This window comes from Lissotriton helveticus, chromosome 6 (genome assembly GCF_964261635.1).
Source record: "Lissotriton helveticus chromosome 6, aLisHel1.1, whole genome shotgun sequence".
In the NCBI taxonomy this organism is placed as follows: Eukaryota; Metazoa; Chordata; class Amphibia; order Caudata; family Salamandridae; genus Lissotriton; species Lissotriton helveticus.
In genome coordinates this window covers 1,636,633,686-1,636,661,227 of record NC_136067.1, presented here as the reverse complement: position 1 = coordinate 1,636,661,227, position 27,542 = coordinate 1,636,633,686, and the positions used below count along the sequence as shown (strand labels likewise).

Here is a 27,542-nt window from a genome sequence, read left to right as displayed (position 1 = left end):
TCGTTGCCCCAGGTATAAGTCCCCCATAGTGGCACAACCTCCCGCCGTCCACTTGGTGATGGCCATATGTTGGTTTATTCTTTTGAATTGTATCACCGCCTATAGCTGGGCTTCCGGAGCATCCAGTGCTTGTTTCACTACAGTTTTAATTGCATATTCCCATAGTGTAGTCACATGCCTAATGACATAGGGAAGGTGCGCTGGCACCCTTGTTCCCATCATGAGGAGTTCCGGAAGGGGAGTCCCTCCATAGGTACCTTCCAAGAGCCGTTTCTCCCAGTTGTCATTGTCATCCAGCCAATGTATCACATGCTGGAGTTGTGTCATCATGTAGTAATATGTAAACCTGGGCACTTCAGCCCCCCTGATCCCACGTTCTCTGCAGAGTATCCAGCTTCACTCTCTTCTGTTTGGATCCCAACAAGAGTTCTACCAGCAGTCGATCCAGCCTTTTAAATTACACCCATGGGATACGAGAGAGCGAGTTCTGCAGGACATATAGGCATCGTGGAAGGACCACCATTTTAATCGGGGCAATTCGCCCCATCAGGGATAAGGGGAGGTCTTGCCAGAACCCAATGGAGTTTTGAACACCCTCCATGCATCTTACCACGTTGTGCTTCAGGTATACTTACTGAGTGTGTGCCAGCCGAAGCCCAAGATAACGGACCGTGTCAATGATCCAACTCATTCCCACTACAGTTAGAGCGTCTACCCCCACATCCCGTAGGTTGCCCATGGGGAAAAGTTTAGATTTCCCCAGGTTAAGGCAAATTCCTGAAATCTTGCAGAAACTAGTGAGCTCCTGGAGGAGCTCAGGGACCGCCGATTCAGGGTGTTGGAGGTATACCATGGTATCCTCGGCGTACATAGACATGACATGAATTGTAGTCCCTAGCCAAACTCCCCTGCCTCCCATTCGTCGTCTAAGGGCAATCGCCAGAGGCTCCATTACGAGGGCGAAAAGGAGCGGCAACAGGGAGCAGCCCTGTCAAATACCTCGTTGGAGTTCCAGCCTTTCCGATACCTGGTTCCGAAGGCGAATCCGAGCCGTAGGTTTACAGTAGAGCAATTGCAGCCACATCAAGCAAGAACCAGCCACATATAATCCCACTCAACAGTATTGAAGGCCTGACTGACGTATATATCTACCAGACACAACGCCCAATCGAACTCCCGGAGATCCGGCGCATGCCATAAGCGTGCAAGTCTGCGCAAATTATGTGTGGTATTCCGAGTCGAGATTAAACAAGATTGGTTGGGTGGACCAACTGAGTCATATATGGCAAGAGTTGGCTGGCAGCAACCCCCTCCAAATTTTTAAGTCAATATTTAAAAGGGATATAGGCCGGTAGGAACCAGGGGCGTGGGGATCCCTGTCCGGCTAAAGAATCATGGAAACCAGTGCCTCCAACATAGTATTAGGAAGTGTCCCCTTATCTAGGACCTCTGTGTACACTTCAAGGAGGTGATCCACCAATTCCGGGGCGAACACCCTATAAAACTCCTCCGGAAGACAGTCACTCCCGGGGCATTTTTCATTCTTCAACTGTTTAGTGTACATCAGTAATTCTCCCCTAGTAAGAGGTGCCCCAAGGGCTTCTGCCTCATCCTCACTGAGTGTAGGAAACACTATGTCCTTGAAAAAGTCCTGAAACGCAAGAGGTCCAGGTCGGGGCACCGTCGAACACGTTAGTTGTAGGTGTGACGCGAATTCCCGGACAATCACCTACTGTGTATATATCATCTTCCCCATAGTGTCCTGGAGCTGCAACACCGTAGCATGATCTGTCTCTGTCTTAATTAGCCGAGCTAGCTGTGCTCCCGAACTGTCGCCTCTACATGAAGCCTCTGTCTATAGGTGGTATATTTGTATTTCTCTAGTCCTGCCCAGGCTGCAAGTAGCTCCCTCTTAACACGCACCGACTCCGTTCTATCTGCGGGGGCCCGGTGCTACATAGTCTCCAGGGTTTTTAAACGTTTCTCTAGGGAATCAATATCTGCGATAATCTGTCCATGGACCCCATAGGTGGTCTTCATACAGACCACCCAGATGACAACCTTCATGGCCTCCCACTCCGTGGACCTCGCATCAGTTGACCCCCAGTTTTCCTCAAAGTAATATCGGAGAGCTTCCCTCACAGTCTGTACAAAGGGATGATCCGTAAGGGCTTCAGCTCGAAGGCGCCAAAAGTGAATGGGTAATCTACCCCGCCCGGAGGTCAGGGTTAACAGCAATGGCGCGTGATCAGACTGATATCTTGGCAGATAAGAGACAGCCTCTGTCATGGCCACAAGGTCGGCCGTGAGACAACAGTTATCCATCCAAGAGAAGGTATTGGCTGCAGGAGTAAAGCAGGAGAACTCCCTTTTATCACAACTACGTACCCTCCATATATCCCGCAACTGCAGGCCCCGTAGAATACCTTGAAGGGAGTCCACCATACGGGGTTTGGTATTGTCTCTGGCTGGCTCCCTATATAAAGTCCCATCCAGTACACAATTAAAATCACCGAAAAGAAGTATCTCCGCACCCATGAACGGTGTTGCAGCCTTCAGAACTACCCGATAAAACTTGGGGCAATCCAGGTTGGGTGCATACACATTAGTAATACATAGTTACTTGCCTTCCCACCTCCCAAACAGAATAACATACTGCCCTTTAGGGTCCAGCACATGGTGGAGATGCTGGAACGGAACCCCCAGTGCCACCTACACCAATGCCCCTGTGCGAAACCAGAATAGGATGTAATGTATATCTGCCCCTCCTCGGTTTACGTAAACAGTTTATGGTGTCCCCCTGGATATGCGTCTCCTGGAGACCCGCAACCGCTACCCCGGATCTCTTCAGGAAAGCATGCACTCTACGGCATTTAACTAAGCCTGCCATCCCTCGGACATTCCAACTAAAGAACATTAATACTTGTACTGTCATGGCGTGGAGCTCTCCCCACCCGGGTTTCCTTCCCGTCTCAACTAGAACTGGTATGACATGGTGTAATTCCGTTTGACCCTGTAGATTCCCCAACAAATAAGCACATATTCAAGAACTAGAACTGGAGCAACCCTTCCCCCCTACCCTGGGCAGCAGTGTAAATGTGAATATACAGTTCCATACAAGCCATCATACAAACCACCCCATACCTCCCTGTATCCATAAGAAGCAATGCTGTGCAAGAGAGTCGGTTACACCGAGGCGCGAGAATACTCTCAAGCCTCCCAGATGGACCTAGTCTCTGTTGGGGGCATTGCTGCTCCACCGGCAGTCTGCGTTCACCACAATTCCAGCAATGAACAAGACCTTCGACCTTTACTGTATTCCAAAAAAACAGAAAAGGAAAAGTGGCAGGAGAACCCTATTACCACTGTAATCAAGATGCCATTCCCCCGTACTCAGGGTACTTGTCTTCCCGACTTCCCCCTCAAGCGAACAAGCCCAACTCCCAGGACACAACGAAGTTCAGGCTCTCACAGACTTAGCTTAACAGTACAGCAGACAGTATATAGTTCGTGGAGCTCAGTCTCTCACTGCCGGAGCCACCCGTGCCGGGTACAAGTTCTGGCGTCGCCTCCACGGAATCCGAGATGACCTCAGTGTCCGAGGCCTGCAGTGTGCCATCCCGCTAGACAGTGATTCGAACCAAACTCATCGTTCTTCCTTTAGGCTTTTGTCGCTGAGGAAGCTTACCGCTCCCCACAGGTGACCGTGTGGTAAGCGATCCTGCAGAGCTCATTGAAGATATCCAGCATTTCCCATCCGGAGCCCTAGTGTCCAACCAGTCTCTTGCCTCCTCCGCCGAGAAAAAATAACAAAACCCGGCCATCTCACTCTCCACTAGGAGCTTCGCAGGGAACATGAGACTATACTTCAAGTTCAGTTCTCTGAGTCGTCTTTTAATTGCAGTGAAAGCCTTCCTCTGTTCCTGGACTATTTGAGCATAAGCAGGGTATACTGCGAGAGAGTTGGAGAAAAAATTCCTATCCCTGAAGTTGAATAGTTTAGAGCTGATGGCCCGAGGAGGGGCTCCGGGGTTTAGGGTGGGCACCAGCGCCCTGTGCGCCCTTTCCACACTAAAGAAATTCGACAGCTGCTTGGGTGCCATTTTTCGAGTGAACCAATCCTCCAAGAAGAGAGCTACAGCATCACCCTCCGCCCTCTCCGGAAACCTTACGAATCGTAAGTTCCCCCTTCTTGACCTGCCTTCGGAGTCTTCGGCTCGATCATCAAGCCTGATTATCTGCCGTTTCAGCTCCACCACTCCACCCGTCAGTATCTTTAGATGGCTGTCCAGGCTCTCTCATCCAATGCGGGGCGGGGGGGGTCTCACTCGGGGTTTCTTCTCCCTACAGGATCAGGAGTATGTCAGACTGGTTTCAGAACCCCCATGCTAATCCCATCATCCGCCAACCACACAGTGTATCATCCCCACCACAGGGGTCCCGCGTGGCACAATCAGGCATCGCCTCCAACAAGCCGCCTGGCCGTAACCCAGCGGCCCACAGCCTCTGCCAAGGGCTCCGAGTGGTTGTGCAACGGAGGGCCCCTTGTCGCAGCCGACAGCGACCGGCCAGGAGCGCTCACCGAGCCTCCACCCCCGCCCGAGGCCTCTTACTTGAATCAGGCCAGGGGAATGATTTCCTCTGGCTGCTGCGGTCCAGGCTCAGTGCCCCGGACCTTCCATAAAATGGCGGTCGCGGCTCCACCCGATCAGGGTTCCAGGTCGGAGGACTCTGTCTCGGGGCTCATGCCTCCTCCAGGCCGTGGACGAAGGTCTCCCACCAGAAAGAGACTCGATCAGCAGCTCACATTAGCCAGGATTCTGCAGGATTTGCTGTTAACACGGGCCGCCGGCCATAGCTCTTTCGGAGCACGTCTACGCGGCCATGTTGGCAAGCCACGCCCCCCCCCATCCGCTCTTGTTATGTTAAATGCTTTCGTTATACTTGTTACGACTATTGAATATATTTACATTTTTATAGTATGCTAATATGTATTCATGTTTACTGCTAACTGTTCTGATTCAAGCATGTGAATCTATGAAAGATTCAATGCTGGAGAAGAAAATGAGTTACTTTCCTGTAACTGTAGTTCTCCAGTATTGGTATCTTTCATAGATTCACATGTGACCCACCCTCCTCCCCTAGAGGCTCCCCTTAACTAGTTGGATTATATTTATTCCCACTTGCGCTTGAAAATCTGAGGGAACTAGCCTCTGTGGGGAAGGTGCTAGAGGATGCTGTTGCCTGATTGGTTGTAGACTAAGTTTAGTCCTTTTTTTAAACAAAGTCATGGATAGGCTATTTATTGCATGGCCTAGTGCCATTTTAGTCTATGCTTCTTATATGATTGCCTTGATACAATACCGTGGGACTCCCACTTCGACAACAGGGAATGATTCAAGCAGGTGAATCTATGAAAGATACCAATACTGGAGAACTACAGTTAAAGGTAAGTAATTTATTTTCTTCCAACAGGATTGGGCAGAGCAAACCCAATTACCTAATCCACAAATACTGGAGTCACAGATGTATGTGGTCTACATATTTTCAGAGGGTGTTAAAGCCAACTTAATCTGCATCTCTTTCAACGGTGGACGTTTTTGCTGAGTAGGCCAATTGAAAATTAGAAACGCGTGCACTCGGGCCACTGTTCCTAGGTGTAACCCCAACAGCAAGACTGTCTCAGCAACAGTACAGGGAATATCAAAGGTCCACGATTCTTAAAACAATGCCACCCACCACCAGTGACTCATCCACCACAGCGGTATGATCATTGGTTGTGAGGCAGAGGCAACAGCAGTCATCTTTCTCCTATATTATATATAACTGCTTTTATTTTTTCTAAAGTGCACAATACATTTGTAAGAAGAGTGACACATTTCCAGGCAAGATGAAGGGGGATTACCTCGGGCCAGACGGTCCTCTAGATTATTCCAAGAGGCTAATCCTGTACATTATCCAGGAAGCCGCAACCTGACGCTTTCTCTTTTGTCCACCCCTCCCCGGCACAAATATTTCCATGAACAAAGTGTTTATCTGTTATTTCCATCTAAACTGTTCACTGCTCAATTGTGTACTGCATAAACACAATTGCAGTGTGTTAGTGTAACGTATGGTATGAATGTTTTAATTAATAAGTATTTAGATAATTGTTTTTTGTCCTAGTTTTGACATAAATAACAATGTACTTTTTTCTTTTACAGGCTGAACAAATAATATATGACCATTTTGTGGACTCGAAATTTGTTGCCCAGTTAATTAAGTTTCTTTCATTAGAAGAAAGAAAAGGAAAGGACAAATTCAATCCTCGGCGGTTTTGCCTCTTCAAGGTAACTTGCATTTTTTGTCTACTCATACTAAACAATTTCTTGGAGCATGTGTAAGAAAAAATTATAGCAGTGTAGATTTTGATGCAAAGTCCGTCAAACAGATTGAATATTCCATCTTAAATATTGAAGTGTCTTAAACAGTGATCATGTTTCATTGTAGTTATTACTGCATGACACTACGAATAGCTGAACTTACACCAAATGAGAGACCAAATTATTTTCTTAAATCTTTGCCTGGACAGAGTCTGACAAAGATTCTTCATGCTCTGTCCCATCCGTCCATCATGGAGAGTCTCCACTCTGTATTCTTGACCCATATATTTTACTCCTTCTCTCCCCCTTTTCATGTGTACCAATTATGCATCTCTATGCAGGGCTTACAACTGGGATTGCATGTGTCATGCTGATTCTGAGCAAGGGTTAAACAAGTGGCAAATCCATATAGCGTTAACACAAAGGAATGTGCACCAGGGTCCTTGAACTTCAGGAAAGAACTGCAAGCAAATGCAGAATCCTTCCTCTCAATGCCAAGAAACCAGGTGGAAGAAACTATCTTTCTGCCGGACTACAGGCATGCCAGAGCCTGCAAACCAGTCAACCTCGACTTGCATGGCATAAATTCAGTTCAATAAATAATCATAGTCCCTGATGCTTTTTTTGTTAGTAATTTTATATAGCTCGAACAAGACTCGAAGGTATCTGAGTGCTTTACATGAGCACAAGTTGCTTTACAGATGGACGCATTCAGAGACTTTCCCTCCCTGCGCATTACACATCAATTACCAAATGATGGTGAAAGAGTTGACTGCACCCAACTTAAAAAAAAAATGCTTCGGGGGCGTGGCCAAGATGGCGTCGGAGTAGGACGCATCTCTGAGCCTCTCCGACGCCGCACCGACATTGCTGCGTATAGCGGGGTCCCTGGTGTGCTGCTCGGCACTAGCTGGACGTGAAGGCTGGCGGAGTGCTCCGGTGCCACCAGAGGGGCGATTTGGAGCCTGTGGCGCCGTGTAGCGCGGATCCGGGCTGCGGCCTGTGAAGCAGCGGCCTCGAGTGCTGGGAGGTCCGACCTCGGCCTCCGCGGAGCCTGGCCTTTGTGGACCCGACCGGTGCTGTCGATCCCAGCTGGGACCTGACTGGGGCGGGGCGCACCGTTCCCGCAGAAACGCAGGTCCTCGGTGCGGAGTGGTGAGAGGACACAGCGACGCCGTCAGTGGAAGCCCGTAGCCTGCCTGGCTGCGTGTCGGCGGAAATAGCCGGCTGGAGGCGCGATTACTTGGCCCACCACCGGGACGCGTCAGAGGTGAGCCGGCGCACCGGAGAAGTGAGCGGAGCCGGAGAGGGGCGTGAGGTGTGCCACTGCAGCGGAGGGCCTGGCCCGGGGGTGATCAGGAGAGGCGCCCTGGACTGGATGAGCGGAGGCTTGGCTGGCGACGCCGGGGGAGCTCTCTCGGTCTCCCTGCAGTCTGTGACCAGGGTAGGCTGCCTGTGACACTTGCTGCTTGATTAAGGGGGCACCTTGTATGGTCCCAGCGACCGGGACGCTTTGCTGCCTAGGATAAGCGGACTTGGGGGGCTGGCCGGCGGCGCCGTTTTTGGAGAGTCCCTGGAGGGCGCTCGGCGCTTCCCTTTCTTGGCTGCCTCCTAGCTGGGAGGCGCGCGCCGCGGCCTCCCCGCACTGTCGCCTGGCTGCTTGGGTGGTCCGTGGTGGTTCCTCTTTGGCCCAGTATCAACGGGGGGGCCACCACTGAAGAGCACGGAGACCGGATTGTGGGGTGCCAGGGTCCTCGACCGCTCGAGGGGCGATCTTCTGAGCCTCGTCCTCCCGGCTGCACCTAATTGGGGCCTGGAGGTGGAGTGCGGCGGCGGTTCGCGGCCATGTCCAATTCACAGCGCAGGATGGGGAAATCGGTGAAGGAGGGGTCCTCCAAGTCGTCGCAGCAACCTGCGTCACCTGGCGCCAGCGGGTCCTCCGCACACTCAGATGATGAGGCACCAGCGACTAAAGCGTTTATGAAAGAGCTCTTCGCGACTATTAAAGAGGACATCTCCGAATTAAGAACACAATTGGCATCCGACCTCCGGGAGGTGAGGAGGGACGTCGATGGGATTGGCGAAAGGGTTGCGACGCTGGAGGACCATGACCTTACCATGGCAAATGATGTGCACCAGCTCCAGCAGGACGTCATAAGGCTCACGGAGCAGAATCTGGATTTGCAAACCCACGCAGAAGACTTGGAGAACCGCTCCAGGAGAAATAACATTCGCATCAAGGCGGTTCCGTGGGATGGTGAAGCGGGGGACCTGCGTGGATACGTCCAGGCCTTGTTTCTTCAGATCTTGGAGGACGAGGAGCTGCGGGACATCCAGATGGACAGAGTGCATAGAGTGGGGCTACCTAGAAGGGGAGGGGGCCCACCGCCAGATATCCTCGTCTGTGTGCACGACTTCCAGATCAAGGAACGGATCCTACGGAAGGCTAGGACTGTCACCTCATTGCAATTTAGGGGCCATCAACCCCAGCTTTACCAGGACCTGGCAGCGACTACCTTACAGAAACGGAGGGACTTCCGGCCTGTGACCGCCTTCCTCCGGGAGCGCGGGGTATCCTACTCCTGGGGTCATCCTTTCCGGATTATCTTTCGGTGGGAGAACAGGCTGAGGCAGATCAATTCCCTGAGGGTGGCGAAGGACCTTCTGGGCATCGAAGAGGAGGAACCATCTCAGGAGGCTCGCAGCTCACCGTTTCGGAGGAGGCGCCGCTCTTCTTCCTGGCACAGAGTGGGCCCGTCCCCGGAGCGGCAACGACCGGACCCGGCGACTAGAGAGCAGGAGAGAGGTGCCGCTGTGGCATCGGTGGTCTCCGCCACCGTGACGGCTTCCCAGGGGAGCTCTGGAGCAGCATGACCCCGACATCATGGCGTGGCGTCGGAGGGGCTCTTGGCCTGAGGTCCCCGGGGTATAATGGTACTTTTGGAGAAGACACCCCGGACCTTGGACCTGGGGGTCACCGAGTTGACACCCCTGCCCCACTTCCAGTCCGGTAGGGGACTTCCGAACCTTGACCTGCTGGAACTGAAGACCGCGAGGTTCAGGTTCAGTGCCTTGAGTTGCACTTTGTTGTTCTTTGTTCTGGGGGGGGTGGGGGGGGGGGTTTGTTGGCGCTCTAACTGTGGATGTTCTGGCAGGGTGGTTGGGGTTGGGGTTGGGGGCCGGGGGGGTGGTGGTGGCGAAAAAGTGTAATGATTGTGTGCTGAAGGTGCCTTTGTTGAATTTCCCTCCTGTATTTCGTATGGGACCCTTCCCTCGAGTCCTTGTGTCTACCTCTCTCTCTTGGGAGTGGGCTCGGATGCGTGTGCTGGACCGGTGCAGGCACCATGAATGTTTGGGGGTGTGCATGGCGTGGAATCTTTTTTGTCCCTTATGCCTATCAGCATAGGAACTTGGAATGTGAAGGGACTTAACTCCCCGCAGAAGCGGCAGAAACTCTGGAAATATGTGGCGGATCACCACTTGGATGTGGTGGCCCTCCAGGAAACCCATCTCGCTAGGAGGGATGAGTTGAGGCTTCGTCATTGGCAGTTCCCTCTTATCTATAGGGCGTCTGCGGCCTCGAAGCATAGAGGGGTGGCCCTACTCTTCCGGGCTTCCCTGCATTTTCAGCCCCAGGGAGTGAGTGTGGATAAGGAGGGCCGATGGCTGTTGGTGAAGGGACTGTTGCATGGCCGCCTGTGTACTTTTGCTGTATTGTATGCCCCTAATGCGGGACAGAATGGCTTTCTGCAGGGTCTGCTGAACAAGCTGGGGGATTTTGTGGAGGGTCACTTACTCTTGTTGGGTGATTTCAATATGGTTTGGGACAGGAGTTTAGATAGCTCTGGGGCCCGCAGGGCAGACACTGGCGTCTTCTCAGACGAAACTACGCGGCAGTTAGGTGATATGGGTTTGATCGACAGTTGGCGCTTTCTCCATGCTCAGACCAGGGATTACACCTTTTTTTCCAACGTGCATCGGTCATACTCCCGCATTGACTATATCTTGGTTAGTCAGGCTCTTCGGGGGGACATACAGTTGGCTACTATCTTTCCACTCTCGCTATCGGACCATAGTCTCGTGGTTCTGGGTCTCCACTGGGCCCCCGGGGGGGATGGTTGGCGTAAATGGTACTTCCCGGCAGCTCTGGTGCGCGATGAGGAGTCCTGTAAGGTCTTACGCAAGGCTATTGGTGAGTTTTTTCTCCTTAATCCCCCTGCGGACACATCGGTGTATACCACATGGGACGCATGCAAGGCCTCTTTAAGGGGCACGTGCCTCGCCCTCAACGCGAATCTGAACAAGCTGAGGCGAGTGGAGAGGGAAGCTCTTGAATCGGAACTGGCCTCTTTGGAACAAGCCCACAAGGAGAACCCCTCCAGGGTAACTCTGCGCCCCCTGACGGCGGTGCGAGGGAAACTGAGGGCTCATTATAATAACAGGGCGGAGTTTACTCTTCTGCGACTCCGGTGCGCCTCCTACTCCCAGGGCAACAAGATCGGGCGCCATCTTGCCCGGCAACTCCGGGACAAACGCGAGAAAGATTATATAGGGGGTATTCGCGACCAGGCGGGCTCTGTGCAGCATAGAGATGCGGACAAGGCGACCGTATTCGGGCGCTTCTATGCAGCGCTCTACTCGAGTGACGCTCTTGACCCGGGTGCACAATCCGACTTCCTGGGGGGTTTGCCTCTGCCGAAAGTCTCTAAAGAATGGAATGATACCCTGTCCTCCCCCATCACCCGGGAGGAGGTCTTAGATGCCATTAAAAGCCTGAAGATGCACAAGGCCCCAGGGCCTGACGGCTACACGGCCCTCTTTTACAAAACGTTCGCCTCTGAAGTTTGCGACTACTTAGTCTCCCTCTTCAACGCAATGGCGGTTGATGGTAGGACAGCGGATTCTATGGCCGAAGGATTGATCACTATTATCCCCAAGCCGGGCAAGGACCCTACTTTCTGTGCATCTTACCGCCCGATAGCACTTCTCAATCTGGACGCCAAGCTGTACTCCTCTATCCTGGCGGGTAGACTGCGAGATCTGATGCCTGCCCTCATCCATCCTGATCAATCTGGGTTTATTAAGGGCAGGCAGACTCATGATAACCTACGCCGCGTCGTCCATCTCATAGAAAAGGCGGAACGATTTCGCATACCCGCGGTGCTAGTGGGGCTCGACGCGGAGAAGGCTTTCGACCGCGTCGACTGGGGGTTTTTGCACCAGACGCTGGTGGCCTTCGGGTTTTCCCCCCTTTTCATAAGGATGCTTGAGGCCAACTACAGTGGCCCTACCTCTCGTGTGTTGGTCAATGGTCACAGGTCCGCGAGTTTTCGCCATTCCCGGGGGACACGCCAGGGGTGCCCCCTCTCGCCCCTGCTTTTTGCCCTTAGTATAGAGCCGTTAGCGTTGGCGGTGCGGGAGGAAGAGAGGATTCTGGGACTTCCCTTTACAAGCGAGCAGCATAAGATCTCGCTCTTTGCTGACGACGTCCTGTTGTCCATCCGGGACCCAGAGCTGTCACTACCGCATGTCCACTCGGTACTCTCTGCCTATGAAGAAGTGGCGGGCTTCAAGGTTAATTTCGGTAAATCCCACATCCTAAATCTGACCTTGTCGGCGGGGGAAGTACAACGAACCCGGCTGCTTACTCCACTCGCTTGGGCGACAGAGTCCTTGCTCTACCTGGGCGTACGTCTGACTTCTACCGTGAATGCCCTGTTCCACGCTACCTTCCCGCCGCTGTTGTCTTCCGTTCGGACTGAGCTGGACCGTTGGAAGCCTAAATTTATCTCATGGCTGGGTAGGATACACGCCCTTAAAATGGTGCTCCTTCCCAAATTGTTGTACCTGTTTCAGGCTTTGCCTATTCCGATAGGGCTAGACTACTTCCGCCGATTGAAGACCGTGATGCTGCGATATGTCTGGCAGGGGGGTCGAGCACGGCTTCCATTTTCAGTCCTGCGGCGCCCACGCTTGGAGGGGGGGGTTGGCTTTCCGGACATGCATTTGTACTACAAGGCCGCTCAACTGAGGATCATCGTGGAGTGGTCCCAACAGCTATCGGACAAGCATTGGCTCCACATGGATCGGAGCGTTGTAGGCCGCTCCATCTGGGATCTGGCCTGGAAGCCTAAAGCAGACCGGCCCAAAAATGCTTACGTTAGCACTCCCACGAGCACAGTGTTGAAGGTCTGGGACACGGTGAGCGGCGATGACCGTTGGACCACATTCCCGTCCCCATTCACCCCGATTCATTTTAACCCGGCCTTTCCCCCGGCTCTGACGGACGGTCCCTTTGAAGCCTGGAGGGAGGGTGGCTGTAGAGCCCTTACCCACTTGTTCCATGGCGTCGAGCCCCTCACTTTCCACAACTGTATGCGGGACTATGGCGTTCTTCCAACGGAACGTTTTAGACATCTCCAGCTCTTACATTGGGCGACCTCGCCGGCTGTGGTGGACGCTGCTACCAGACCCTTGTCGAAATTTGAGTCCTTCCTTCTTCGTACCTCCACCATGAAGGGGACGATTTCTTTCCTGTACAAGTTGTTGCTGGACTCTGCCGTGACACCACGGCCGAGATATCAAGACCATTGGGAATTTACATTGGGGAGGGACATTTCTACTAATGAGTGGCAGGGCTTATGGAGGGATGTCACGGCACACAATCATTCTACTGACCTTAGAGAGGCACATATGAAACTCATCTTTGATTGGTACCTTTATCCCTCTAAATTGCATCGCATATTTCCCACTGCTTCAGATAGGTGTTGGCGGGGCTGTGGAATGTTGGGGGACTTTAGCCATATATGGTGGGAGTGCCCCGCCATCAAGCCATTCTGGGCTGAGATCCTATCCCACATAAAAGACATTTTGGGTTACCCAATCCCGGACTCCATGGCTTTTGTCTTGCTGGGGCTTAGGGACCCCCTACTCGAACATCAGACTAGGGCGGATAAGCGTATTATGTGGTTGTGTCTGGGTGCAGCTAAGATGACTCTGGCGGCTGCGTGGAAGTCCCCAACTGCCCCCGCTATTTCCCTGTGGCATGCCCGATTGTGGCGTCTGTTAAGCATGGAACGCCTCTCTGACATCTTTCTGGGGAATTTTAAGAACTTTATGTACAACTGGGGCCCGCTGGTGCGATTTCTGTCCCGAGGCCTGCCTTCGGCGGTGTGTCCTTCAACGCTGCGGTCCCTTCATCTCTTCCAACTTTGATTGCAAGAATGTCTGTATTGGGTGGGTGCTTGCTGGTCGCTGCCACTGGGGGGAGGGTAATGTTGGGGAGGGACGAGGGTGGGGGGATTGTTGGGGACATTGTCTTGAGTTTCTTCCTTGGTTGCGACTGGCTCTGACTGGGGATGAATACTGAGCCTTGGACGGAGTTTGGGCTGTTCTTACTGTTTGCGGGTGTTGAGTCCGCTGTTGCGCTGTCTCTCCTGGGCTGGGAGCTGGCCTGAGTGGGCCCTTCACCGCTGCTTTGTTGGACTGTTGCCAGCTTCTGGTGGACTTTGGAGCTTTGATGCCCTTCTTCTTCGACTGATTCCCTCCCTATTTTTGCTCCCCCTGTGTGGGGTTTGTGGCGGTGTGTCGCCTGTCTTTCTCTCTCTCTTCCTGATTCCCCTCTTACTGTTTCCCTACCCCTCTTGTTTCCTCTGATATACTGCAAAATAAAAATAAAAAAAAAATGCTTCTAAATGGCAAATATTTTTGTTGTCACCAGTGGAAATTGTAGCCTCAGATGCTGGACTTTGAGAAGTATAACCGCCAAAGCCGTAATGTTTTTTGGTTGTCATTATGAAGCAATGTATCAAATAAAATGCCCAGCAACTGTCTAAGAAGTGAACTATAACAAATCAGTAGATGGATTAGAGCAATACAATTATTCACATAAACCACTTATCTGATTAGTGAAATAATTTTATAGGGATGCATTCCATTTTTAAGTGATGTGCATCAAGGCATTTATACTTCTCTTGTCCTACAAAAAAATGAACACTTGAGTTAAGTTGTATTTCCGTGGGCGTGAAGTAAGAGATCCCCTTCTGAGATAAACAAAACATCTTTCTAATTTATTGTTGAAAGAGAAGCAGCAGAACATGTGTTAATTATAAATGGAGTACACACACTGGAACCTCCTTCCTGTTAGTGATGTACCCATAGCAACCAAGACAGACAAATAATGAATTCAAGGAAGTAGCTCCAAATAGTGATGCAAAGTAATAGGTAGAAGGAAAAAGGCTATTTGAGGAATAATAATAAAAAATCTATAGAGAAAAATAAGCTGTGCCTCCCCACAAACTGTGAATAAAGTGTCTTTACTGTGGGGAAAAAACAGAGAGACCATGATCTTAAGAAAAATGTTAACTGTCTCATTTTCTGGGGGTGGAGCAATTTGGGGGATAAGTGCGCAGTCTGTAGACTTGCTTCTCCGTGTGCCGTTGAATCATGCGTTCATCCTGTTTGGGTCAGCCAGCCTCTTCACAGTTTATTGGTCTAACATATCACTAATGATACTGCTTTAAAATGCCTGGTCTGTGGTGCTTGCTTTTGCCGTGGAGGTGACCAAAATAATTCTTTTGAGTCTCTGTTTGCCCTTCCTAAAAAACAAGATAGCTGTTTGAGCAGTACCTTGGCTCTGGCTGTGGCGCTGAGGCCATGCTGTGAAAAACAGTTAGCATGATGAGCTGTGGGCAGTCCTGCAGCTTTGTATTGCTGCTTCTTTGTCTGAGTACAAAGCTGAATGGGGGAGGTAAGGAGCTGCTTTTTTGAGGCCAGACGTGTGGCCCAGAACACGCTGCTTTTTTAATTCTGGAAGAGCTTCTGCTTGGTGCAATGTAGTGGGGCTTGGGGATTGCAGATGACAGACCCCATGTACATATCGCCCCGGTTATACTTCATCTTACCAGCTCTCCTTCAGACTGGCACAGAAAAGCTTTTCCACAGCAGATATCATCCAGCGCCTTCCGATGACACCATGTGGCTCAAGATCCATAAATGATCATGTTGGAGTATATTTGGCATCAACCGGTGCTCTGACATTAGTTCCAATTTTTGTGTGCACATTATCTATGCCAATCTCAAACTTTTGCTCAGTGTCTAACCGTCAAACCTTTTCAGCATTTCAACAGCGACCTCTTCAAATGTCCATCCAAAAGATTTCAGAATTATAGCCTTTTTGCCACAAGAAAGTATCTCTTTTGGATCCTCACAGCATTTGCTTGTGGTGCCTGGGATCGAAACACAACATAGCGGCATGTAACTCATTTGCCTCTGTGCACCCAAAGGCTTTTGTGGCCAAGTTAGTTTTGGTAAGCCAGCAGGGAGATGTCAAATTGAGCTCCCTCACCTAAAGGCAAGTCACCTTACAGTTAACATTCTCCTAAGAGATCTTCACACATGAAGCACCATAGAAAGGAGAAGCCCTCTTCGTCCTTGAACACTGTCTCCCTTCTGGGACTGTTCGAAGTTTCTGCAATATTCCCTGACACTAGACTCTTCCTCATTGTTCGGCTAGACTCCAGCAACAGAAAAGATGAGATAGGAGTTTCCGAGTCCATAGTCTGCTGGCTGTGCTGGATGGAATTCAGATTCTTCACCTAATGAATACTCCTTAGCTTCAGGCTGACCTAGAAATGTTTTTCCATAGCAAAGGCTCTCCAGCACCACCAGTTGAGCCACTTAAATCCAACCACGACTCCAGACATATTGTCATCAGGGTATATTAGGCACCAGCAAGATACCTGGCATCTGTTGTTTTTCCTCACCCCATCAACGTGGTCCTGGGTTCTTCCTCAGGGTCTCACTGATAGATATCTAAGCTTTCCACAGTAATTAGATTACATTTCTGACGGATACTTCTGCCTGTAGATTCCTCACCTTTTGAATACCCCCTGCGCCAGTATTCCGCGGAAATTCTTTCCTAGCTCTCCCATGTCGACGAGGACGTCATAATAGGATGGCTCCGCTCGCGACTCCATATGACTTCATCGGAGCCATAAGAAGACCTCATTGGCGTGTTGACGTCAGTTTCCTTTTTTCCGCGCCGTCGACGCGTAACGGTTTTTCTTGGGTCTCTCCATTTTCTTGGTGTTTACTTTGTTTCCTTGAATATTTCAGATGGCTATTTCTAAGGAATCCAGACTCAAGCCCTACAGGGAGTGTGGCGGTCACATGTCGATCACTGAGCCCCATGAGGATTGCCTTTGGTGCTTATCTTCCGATCACGACGTCAAAGGGTGTCGAAGCTGCAGGAAGATGAATACGAAGGCCCTTAAGGCTAAACTCTTTATGGCCAAAGCCAAAAAGGAGAACAGGAGTCGAAAGCGTGCAAAGTCGTCATCCTCTCATACTTCGAGGTCGGGAAAGCACAAGAAGTAGAAGATAAGGCATGGTTCTCTGCGCCTTTCATCGAAGAACAAGGCTTCGAGGTTGCCTTCTCCAGCTAAGGGGCTTCGAAGGAAAGACTTTGTGTCTCCATCTCCTACTCCTTCTCCACGGGCGACGCCGATTCAATCTCTGGCTCCGATGTCACCGGCGTCGAGGGGCTCTTCGACACCTAAAGGTTCTCTGGCTCCTAGTAAGTCTCCGACGCCCAGGGAGTTGTCTCCAGTTCGTGTGGCTTCACCTGTGTGGGTGCCATCTTCACCGGCTCCACAGGTTCCAGATTAGCCTCCGGTGATACCTGCTTAGTAAGGCACGGATCCATATCCTCCTTTTCCTGGTCCTGGAACGGACCATACGCATTTTTTAAATGCAATGTTTGGCATGTTTGCCAGGGCCTCCAATCCAACTGGTGCGCCTTCGGACCCCGTGGGTCCCTTGACCTTAATTTGGGTGTACCTCATCAGTATGCCCAGGCGCCCTACGTGCCATTCTTGTTGACGACTCCAGCTTGGCATTTTCCGGCGCCAAGGTCTTCCACTCTGGTTCCTCAAACTCCTTCGGCTGTCGAGTCAGCGCCGCCTTGGATTCGATGGACACCGAGTTTTGAAACTGAAGGTCCTCCATCGACGCTGATGCCATCGTCTCTGGCGCGACCGATGCCGATTCTTAGGCAGCACTCTAGAAGGGATGCGCAGAGGCTGCTTGAAGAGGAGGAATATAGACAGGAACAGGAGGAAGGAGAAATTGTTGAGTCGGTGGACGAGTTTGAAGGTTTACAGGAGGCCAGTGGATTGGATACTTCCCCTGAGTACGAACTCACCTCTCCAAAGGCTGGGGTATCGCAGGATGTTGCTCCTTATCATGTTGTAATAAGGAAAGCAGCTGAGTTACTTGATCTGCAGTAACCTTCGGCTGAAATAAAATCTAATATTCCAACTGAGGTTTTAAATACATCTTCTGCCGTTTCTGAGCCTTCTCCCATTTAATGAGGCCTTGACAGAACCTGTGAGAAGTTGGCCTAATATATGATGCTCACTAGTTCTAGTGATCACCTTGTATCAGTCCAAACAACCCTTATGGTGATTGGTTGTAAGTCAACCTTATAGACCAGCTATCCTAATGGTAGCATGGACAAAGCAGTCTTAGGCTAAACTCTTTTGGCATGTGAAGCCAGCTGTTTTACCACAATATAACCCCTTGAATACCAGATGAAAGGACACCACACAGGTTGTTATGAAAATAAATAATATATTTATTAATAACAAACACCTCTGAACTCTTAATGAGATCAGAGGGCTAAGCACATGACATTTCTTAGGAAAAATACGATAAGTTGCACGAAATTACAATGGTGCCCTAGGGGCACGACAAACCATATACTAAGTAAGTGGAATGTGAAAGTCGATAGAAGGAATGGAGCTGTCCAGAGGCTGTAGGATCGTTGGGACCACGCTGCACTAACTCTAGGTAAGTAATAGGAGGCCCACGGAACGCGTGTGCAGAGTGTGAACTCACACGCGAGATGCGTAACAACATCTATGGACAGTACAGTTCAAGAAAAAGGTAAGTATGGACAATCCTGACTAGTTAGGACTAAAACGACTGTAGAACTGGACACTAGGAGAGTCAATCTACCCTTGAGCACCGAAATGCTCTTGTTACCTCACCCACGGGCTGCGGGTGCATAGGTGCAAAGTCGTGTCGGGTTCCGGCGTTGAAGTCTATGGAGCCTGGAAGAAAAGATGCTGCAGGCGACCAGGAGGAAGATGTCCGGTGTGATCCAAAAGTGGATCAGAGATGCTAAAGACCTGAAAGCAGAGGGGACAATGTTCAGTCACTAGCCAGTGACTGGAGTGGAACCAGGAAGGAACCAGATGTCGTCGTCGCGATCAAGTGAAGAGTGGACGCTTGACTCTGCAGCCACGTGGACCAGGAGGTGTCTTTGACGACCAGGATGGAGGCCCGAGCTGTCCCACGCAGGCGCTCGCTGTCGGCGGTGTCGGATCTGGAATTGGAGTCAACAGGCCTTGGCAAAGGCAACCCACGCGGTGAGTGGATCAGGCGTCTGGTGCGGACTAGGAGAGTCCGGGGTGCTCCTCTTTTGGAAGGGAGCAAGGGCCAGTCTGGAGCAACCAGACCAGCAGTGAAGATTTCAAGGTTCGTCGTCTAGGAGGCCACTAGCCAGCCGGCAAGTGACCAGACAACGCATCGAGCAGCAAACAAGCAGGAGGACCCCACGCAATTCTCGTGGAAGCTGGAGGGCTGATCTTCGGTGCAGGAGCTGCTCGGGGCTGGGGCTTCTCAATCCCCAAAGCACTTGGTCGAGTTTACCTCAGGAGTCGTGCTGGAAGCGAAGTGCAGTTTCTTTCAAGATGGCCGGTCCCACATGTCTCGTCGCACCCACGGGTCTCAGCTTTGCTGCAGATGTGAGTTGAGGTCGGAGAGGTCTGGGAATCCGGGTCTCGTCGGGCTCTGAAGTCTGGATCCTCGAGGGAAGACGACAAAGTGAAGCCGCTGGACGCTTGATGGTGCCTGCAGTTGCAGGGTGGACCCTCCTTGCCAACAAGGGAGATTTCTTCAGTCTTCTGTGGAGCAGAACGTCGAAGTCCAGAGTTTCTTCTTCTAGAGTAGTTCAGGAATAATCTAATTGGAATGGGACCAGCTCCTACCTTTATTCTCCTAAAGGGGGCTGCACTACTGACTAGGTCCCTCCCCTGGGTGGGACCCGGAAGGGGGGTGGCTACACCCCCTATCCTTTGTCCGGTTTCGCGCCAGAGCTGGGGCAGGGATGCCCCAGCAACTGGTTTGAACCGGTGTATGCACAGGGCACCTTGTATGCCCCAGGCATGTCTCATTCCTTTCAGGCCTCCCTACCTCAATACACAAAATCATGTCTGGGGTGGTGCTAGCACCTCCCAAGGCAGGAAACCCTTTGTCCCAGCCTCCCTCGCTGGAAGGACTCCCAGCAGCAGGAGGTCAGACTTGTGTCTGTGGTGGCAGCATCCATTTTGTGATGCCAAGGCTCGAGTTAACTTTAACCGGGGTTCACAGTTACATACATGTCGTGCCCCTCTAGAAGGGTGGAATGCTACCCCCGTCGCCAGAATTGGCGAGGGGGTAGTATTCCAATTCGTATGACACCTTACTCGACATGTTTTGATAATGTTATACCAAAGTTAGCATTTAACCGCGAGGAGTTGTGGCGCCGCGGCCAGGGCGACTGACGCTGGAATCTGGGGACCACGGTTCGATCCCCGGCTCCGGCGGCAGGTTAGCCCAGCACCATGTGACTCTGGGCAATAGCTCGCTCAATCTTCCCGACGGCCCCCAGCGCCTAGAGACCCTTACGGGTGATTGTGCGCTTTACAAATGTGGACTTTACTTTACTTTGATAATGCACTTAAGAGTATATGGTATAGCGTTATCATGGAACAGCTATTAGGACTTGGTTCCGTAAGCTGCAGACGGGCTCAGCTCATGCCAGAGCACCATCTCGCATAATTCCAAGCACTCTGCCTTCAGGATTGATAAGGCCTGCCATAGGAGTGACTGATAGGAATATATGTGTCCATTTTAGGGTTAGATATAGGTATACTATATCTATAGCAAAGGGTGATTACACCACCTTGCCCCAGCTGTCTTGCAGCCAGTTGTGTCAGTTTTAGATGGCCAGTCAGGGGTGGCATAATACATGCTTCAGCCCCTGGTAGGCCCTGGGTACACCTATGCCCTGGATACCTAAGGTAGACAGTGCGTGGACTGATAAGGTGGCCCAGTACCAATTGGTAAAGGCACCTAAAGTACATGGTTGTCAATATAGAGAGAGAACAGCTAGGCTGTGGGTCTGATTAGCAGGCCCACAGCCAGGGAAAGTCGTAAGCCAGTGAAGCAAAAAAGCAAAAATCTGGGGGGGATCATAGGATTGCAGACCCCACTCTCCTACATAACCCCCCCCCCCAAACTTAGGAACATTAAACTAACCTTGACCAGGTGAGTCTGTCTGTTCTAAGTGGAAATACCTGGAGAGACCATCTGCATTGCCATGGTCAGTCCCTGGTCTGTGCTCCACTGTAAAGTCCATCCCCTTTAGGGAAATGGACCACCTAAGAAGTTTAAGGTTTTCATCCTTCATCTGATTTAGCCATAAAAGGGGCTTATGGTCGGTCTGAATCTTGAAGTGAGTTCCAAACAAGTATGGCCTCAACTTCTTCAGGGCCCAAACCACAGCAAAGGCCTCCCTTTCAATAGCTGACCAACGTTTCTCTCTAGGGGTCAGCCTTCTGCTTATAAAAGCAATGGGCTGGTCATGACCATCAATATTCAGTTGAGATAGAACAGCTCCCACACCCAACTCAGATGCATCTGTTTGGACAATGAAGGTTTTGGAGTAGTCTGGACTCTTGAGAATAGGTGCAGTACACATGGCCTGCTTTAGGTCATCGAATGCCTTCTGACAGCTAACTGTCCACTGAACTTTCTTTGGCATTTTCTTGCTTGTCAGGTCATTAAGTGCTGTCACAATGGACCCATAATTTTTGACAAACTTCCTATAGTAACCAGACAGGCCCAAGAAAGCTCTGACCTGTGTCTGGGTGGTTGGAGGAGCCCAGTCCTTTATGGCCTGTATCTTGCTCTCCAAGGGTTGAAGCTGGCCTCCACCTACGAGGTGGCCCAGGTATACAACCTGACTCTGCCCTATCTGGCACTTGGTGGCCTTGATAGTGAGGCCTGCCTTTTGCAGGGCCTCTGAAACTTTCCTCAGATGGATCAGGTGATCCTCCCAGGTGGAGCTAAAGACAGCAATATCATCTAGATATGCTGCACAGAAGTCATCCAACCCAGTGAGAACTTGGTTCACCAACCTTTGAAAAGTGGCAGGTGCATTTTTCAAACCAAAGGACATCACCACAAATTGGTAATGACCTCCTGGGGTAGAAAATGCTGTTTTGGCATTGGCATCCTCAGCTAACCTGATCTGCCAATAACCAGCTGTTAGGTCAAATGTACTCAAGAAAGTTGCAGAAGCCAACTTGTCTATAAGTTCATCTGCCCTAGGTATTGGATGGGCATCTGTCTTAGTGACAGCATTGAGACCCCTGTAGTCTACACAAAACCTCATCTCTCTCTTGCCATCCTGGGTGTGAAGTTTTGGCACTAGAACTACAGGACTAGCCCAAGGGCTCTCTGAGGGTTCAATGACTCCCAATTCCAACATCTTTTGAACTTCTTTCTTAATGCAGTCCCTGACGTGGTCAGGTTGCCTGTAGATTTTACTCTTGACAGGCAGACTGTCACCAGTGTCCACCTCATGGGTGCACCAGTTTGTCTGACTGGGTGTCAGTGAGAACATTTGTCTAAAGGATTGAAGAACCTGTTTGCAATCCTCTTGTTGATGTTCAGAGAGGCTGTCAGAAAAGACTACACCATCTACGGACCCATCATCAGGGTTCTGAGTGAGCAGGTCTGGGAGAGGGTCACTCTCTTCCTCCTGCCCCTCATCTGTGGCCATGAGCAAGCCCATGTCCTCCCTGTTGACAAATGCCTTGAGCCTGTTTACATGAAGCACCCTGTGGGGGCTCCTGGGAGTTCCCATGTCCACCAGGTAGGTGACTTCTCCCTTTTGCTCAATGATGGTATGGGGTCCAGACCACTTGTCTTGGAGAGCTGCTGGGGCTCCAACACCCACACCTTCTGTCCTGCATGATAAACAGTTAGGACAGCCTTTTGGTCATGCCAAGCTTTTTGAAGTTCTTGGCTGGCCTCAAGGTTTTTGGATGCCTTCTCCATGTACTCTGCCATCCTGGAGCGGAGACCAAGTACATAGTCCACTATGTCAAGCTTAGGCTTTTTGAGAGGTAACTCCCATCCTTCCTTCACAAGACATAGGGGTCCTCTTACAGGATGTCCAAACAGAAGCTCAAAAGGACTGTAGCAAACCCCCTTCTGTGGGACCTCTCTGTAAGCAAACAGGAGGCAGGGTAAAAGGATGTCCCATCTTCGCCTAAGCTTTTCAGGTAACCCTTTTATCATCCCTTTGAGGGTCTTGTTGAATCTCTCAACAAGCCCATTGCATTGTGGGTGATAGGGTATGGTAAATTTGTAATTTACACCACACTCCTTCCACATTGCAGTCAAGTATCCTGACATGAAGTTTGCACCTCTGTCAGAGACAACCTCCTTAGGAAACCCCACTCTGGAGAAAACTCCAAGTAGGGCAAGGGGAATAGCTTCTGGATACCTGGTGGCATGATCCACTACCACCAGTATAAATCTGTGTTCAGATGCTGTTGGGGGGTCCATTGGTCCAACAATGTCTATCCCCACTCTTTCAAAGGGTGCCCCCACCACAGGTAGTGGTATAAGGGAGGCCTTTGTTGTGCCACCTGATTTGCCACTGGCTTGACAGGTGACACATGAGCGACAAAACTCTTTAGTGTCCTCAGACATATGAGGCCAGTGAAAGTGTGGGGCAAGCCTGTCCCAAGTCTTGTTCTGGCCTAAGTGACCTGCAAGGGGAATCTCATGGGCTAAGGTGAGAAGGAAACCTCTTAAGAGACAAGGGGATGACCAGCCTCCTGGTAGCACCAGGCTTGGGGTCTCTTGCCTCAGAGTATAGGAGTCCATCGTCCCATATACCTTATGGGCACCTGTAGCATTCCCTGCAGCCTCAGCAGCAGCCTGCTGTCTGAGGGGTTCAAGGGAGGAACAGTCTAACTGTGCCTGTCTCAAGTCTGCCCTGGAAGGTCCCCCTGTCCCAAGAAACTCAACCTGTTCAGGTTCAAGCTCTTCTAGGACAGTTCCTTCTGGGGTCTTTGGGTCAGCCTCCTGTGAGAGCCGATCCTCAACCTGAGGCAGGGGGGGAAGGCTCAGCCTTACCCCTATTGCTCTTCCTCTTGGGTAGTGTCTGGTCCATTCTTCCAGGATCCAGCACTTGCTCAGCTGGGCATTTCTTGGCCTGTGACCTGGTCACAGCAAGGACATGTGAGGAGAGACCTAGCATTTCTACATGAGTCCTGTACTCCACATCTGACCACAGTGAGGATTCCAAATCATTGCCCAAAAGACAATCTACTGGGAGGTCTGAACTAACTACAACCCTTTTGAGGCCAGTTACCCCTCCCCAGGAGAAATTAACAACTTCCATACTGTGATTGGTAGTGACATTGCTAGCATTGGTCACTAGGTAATCTGAACCTAGCATGATCTGGTCAGGGTCCACAAATGTTGGTGTCACCATGGTGACACTGGCACATGTGTCCCTGTAGGCCTGAGCCATTTTTCCATTGATTAAAGGCGTTTGCCTGTATTTGCCCAGAGTACTAGGACTTACAGTAGGGGTCATATCCATGTCCCCAGTACAAACAAGAACTGCCTGAGTAGGTATTCTGACTAAGTCAGAATCCACCTCAGTTCCCAGGGTTAACCCAACTATAGCCTTGGGAGGTACACTACCACTACTAACTGTACTAGGGGGTGCAGGTGTCTTAGGGACAGTAGTGGTAGGAGTTTGGCCTTTCTTGGTGCACTCACTAAACCAGTGAGTCTTACTTTTACAGTATTGGCACCATGGTTTCTTAGGACCATCATGTTTCTTCTTTTGGGAATTCTGGGACCCACTCTCCTTAGATTGTTGGGGCCCTGTTGAAGACTTCTGGTCATTTTGCTTATTCTCATTATTACCCTTCTGGTCTGCTTTCTTCTGGCCACCACCCTGGTTCTGGTTCTGCTGCTTGACCCTTGTCCTGACCCATCTGTCTGCCTTCTTTCCCAATTCTTGGGGAGAGGTCAGATGTGAGTCAATCAAGTACTGATGCAACAACTGGTTCTGACAATTATTTAAGATTTGCTCTCTCATAATTAGATTATACAATCCTGTGTAATCAGTAACTTTACTACCCAGTAACCAGCCTTCCAAAGCCTTAGTGGCACAATCAACAAAGTCAGTCCAATCTTGAGCCTGAGTTTTCTGGGTGTCCCTGAACATCAACCTGTACTGTTCAGTGGTTAAGCCAAACTCATCAATCAGTGCAGTTTTCAAGACTTGGTAATCATTAGCATCCTCATCTCTAACAGTGAGGAGCTTATCTCTACCTTTACCTTCAAAGGGGAGCCACAATATAGCTGCCCACTGACTCTGGGGTACCTGCTGTACTTTGCAGGCTCTCTCCAAAGCAGTTATCCACTTGTGGATATCATCTCCTGTCTTATAGGAGGGCACTATTTTACTCAGGTGTCTATTATCAAAACTCCTGTCTTTATCCTTAGGGATATTGCTGCCACCAGTGGGTGCTAACCCACTCAACTGTTGCTCTCTAGCAAAGGCAAGTTTCTCCCCTTTGGATCCTCAGATTAACTTCCTTCATCTTTGCTTCATGCTCTCTCCTCTGAGGGGAAGTCATTCTCGTCTGAGCAGATGCATGAGAGTGCACAGATCTATTGGAGTCCCTAGAAGGAGATCTATCTCTCCTAACCCCAAAGTTAGGCCTGCTAAGGGTCAGCACTGAGGGTCCCCCAGTTCCTTCCCTATGTAGGTCTAAGTTGGCCCTTGTAAGTCTGCTGACTAAAGGTTGCCCATTGTCTGCCTCATCCTCAGATACATCCCCTTCTTCCCTATCTTCATTCTCTGCTTCAGGGAGGTTGGAGTCTGGATCACCAGGTGTACCTTCTAAGGGGGCATGCTCCCATCTGGATTAGAGGGGCCTGCAGTAGCAGCCCTTCTGGCATCATATGTCTCTAAGAGACCTAACAGAAAAGGAGTGGTAGGGTTAGAACCCTGTTTCAATTTCCTGGAGGTACACAATTGTCTCATCTCCTGGAAACTGAGAGCTGCATATCTGGAAAGGACCTGTGGAGGTTCACTAACCACTAGGGGAGTCTCTGAAGTCTCTCCATGGGTAGACATGCTTTCTAGTGAGGTGTAAGTGATGCACCTACCTACACTATGGGTTTTCCTACTGATCCCTTGCTAAGAGTTTTAGTCAGGGTGTGCTAGGCCCTTTCTACTACAACAGCTGGTTCAGTAGAACTCAGAGTATTTCTAAGCTTGTTATATGTACCTATAGTACTTTATGTGATCTTTCAAATGATATTTCAAGATTATATGTGGTAAAAACAACAGCAAGCTCAAATCCCAACCGCTGCACACCAATGTGAGAAGTTGGCCTGATATATGATGCTCACTAGTTCTAGTGATCACCTTGTATCAGTCCAAACAACCCTTATGGTGATTGGTTGTAAGTCAACCTTATAGACCAGCTATCCTAATGGTAGCATGGACAAAGCAGTCTTAGGCTAAACTCTTTTGGCATGTGAAGCCAGCTGTTTTACCACAATATAACCCCTTGAATACCAGATGAAAGGACACCACACAGGTTGTTATGAAAATAAACAATATATTTATTAATAACAAACACCTCTGAACTCTTTATGAGATCAGAGGGCTAAGCACATGACAATTTCTTAGGAAAAATACGATAAGTTGCACGAAATTACAATGGTGCCCTAGGGGCACGACAAACCATATACTAAGTAAGTGGAATGTGAAAGTCGATAGAAGGAATGGAGCTGTCCAGAGGCTGTAGGATCGTTGGGACCACGCTACACTAAATCTAGATAAGTAATAAGAGGCCCACGGAACGCGTGTGCAGAGTGTAAACTCACACGCGAGATGCGTAACAACGTCTATGGACAGTACAGTTCAAGAAAAAGGTAAGTACGGACAATCCTGACTAGTTAGGACTAAAATGACTGTGGAACTGGACACTAGGAGAGTCAATCTAACCTTGAGCACCGAAATGCTCTTGTTACCTCACCCACGGGCTGCGGGTGCATAGGTGCAAAGTCGTGTCGGGTTCCGGCGTTGAAGTCTATGGAGCCTGGAAGAAAAGATGCTGCAGGCGACCAGGAGAAAGATATCCGGTGTGATCCAAGGGTGGATCAGAGATGCTGAAGACCTGAAAGCAGAGGGGACAATGTTCACAGTCACTAGCCAGTGACTGGAGTGGAACCAGGAAGGAACCAGATGTCGTCGTCGCGATCAAGTGAAGAGTGGACGCTTGACTCTGCAGCCACGTGGACCAGGAGGTGTCTTTGACGACCAGGATGGAGGCACGAGCTGTCCCACGCAGGCTCTCGCTGTCGGCGGTGTCGGAGCCGGAATCGGAGTCAACAGGCCTTGGCAAAGGCAACCCACGCGGTGAGTGGAAAAGGCGTCTGGTGCGGACTAGGAGAGTCCGGGGTGCTCCTCTTTTGGAAGGGAGCAAGGGCCAGTCTGGAGCAACCAGACCAGCAGTGAAGATTTCAAGGTTCGTCGTCTAGGAGGCCACTAGCCAGCCGGCAAGTGACCAGACAACGCGTCGAGCAGCAAACAAGCAGAAGGGCCCCACGCAGATCTCGTGGAAGCTGGAGGGCTGATCTTCGGTGCAGGAGCTGCTCGGTGCTGGGGCTTCTCAATCCCCAAAGCACTTGGTTGAGTTTACCTCGGGAGTCGTGCTGGAAGCGAAGTGCAGTTTCTTTCAAGATGGCCGGTCCCACGTGTCTCGTCGCACCCACGGGTCTCAGCTTTGCTGCAGATGTGAGTTGAGGTCGGAGAGGTCTGGGAATCCGGGTCTCGTCGGGCTCTGAAGTCTGGATCCTCGAGGGAAGACGACAAAGTGAAGCCGCTGGACGCTTGATTGTGCCTGCAGTTGCAGGGTGGGCACTCCTTGCCCACAAGGGAGATTTCTTCAGTCTTCTGTGGTGCAGAACGTCGAAGTCCAGAGTTTCTTCTTCTAGAGTAGTTCAGGATTAATCTAATTT

General features: G+C 50.6%; 1 protein-coding gene across 2 annotated transcripts in view; it reads left to right on the top strand.

Annotated features, from left to right (window-relative positions):
• PSME4 (proteasome activator subunit 4) overlaps window positions 1-27,542 on the top strand; it is a 1,411,622-nt gene that overhangs the window by 862,885 nt on the left and 521,195 nt on the right. For both annotated transcript variants that reach the window (XM_078649478.1, XM_078649477.1), the window contains one exon: window positions 6,204-6,329. In XM_078649478.1, the coding sequence (XP_078505604.1) occupies window positions 6,204-6,329 (126 nt within the window). The remainder of the gene's footprint in view (window positions 1-6,203; window positions 6,330-27,542) is intronic.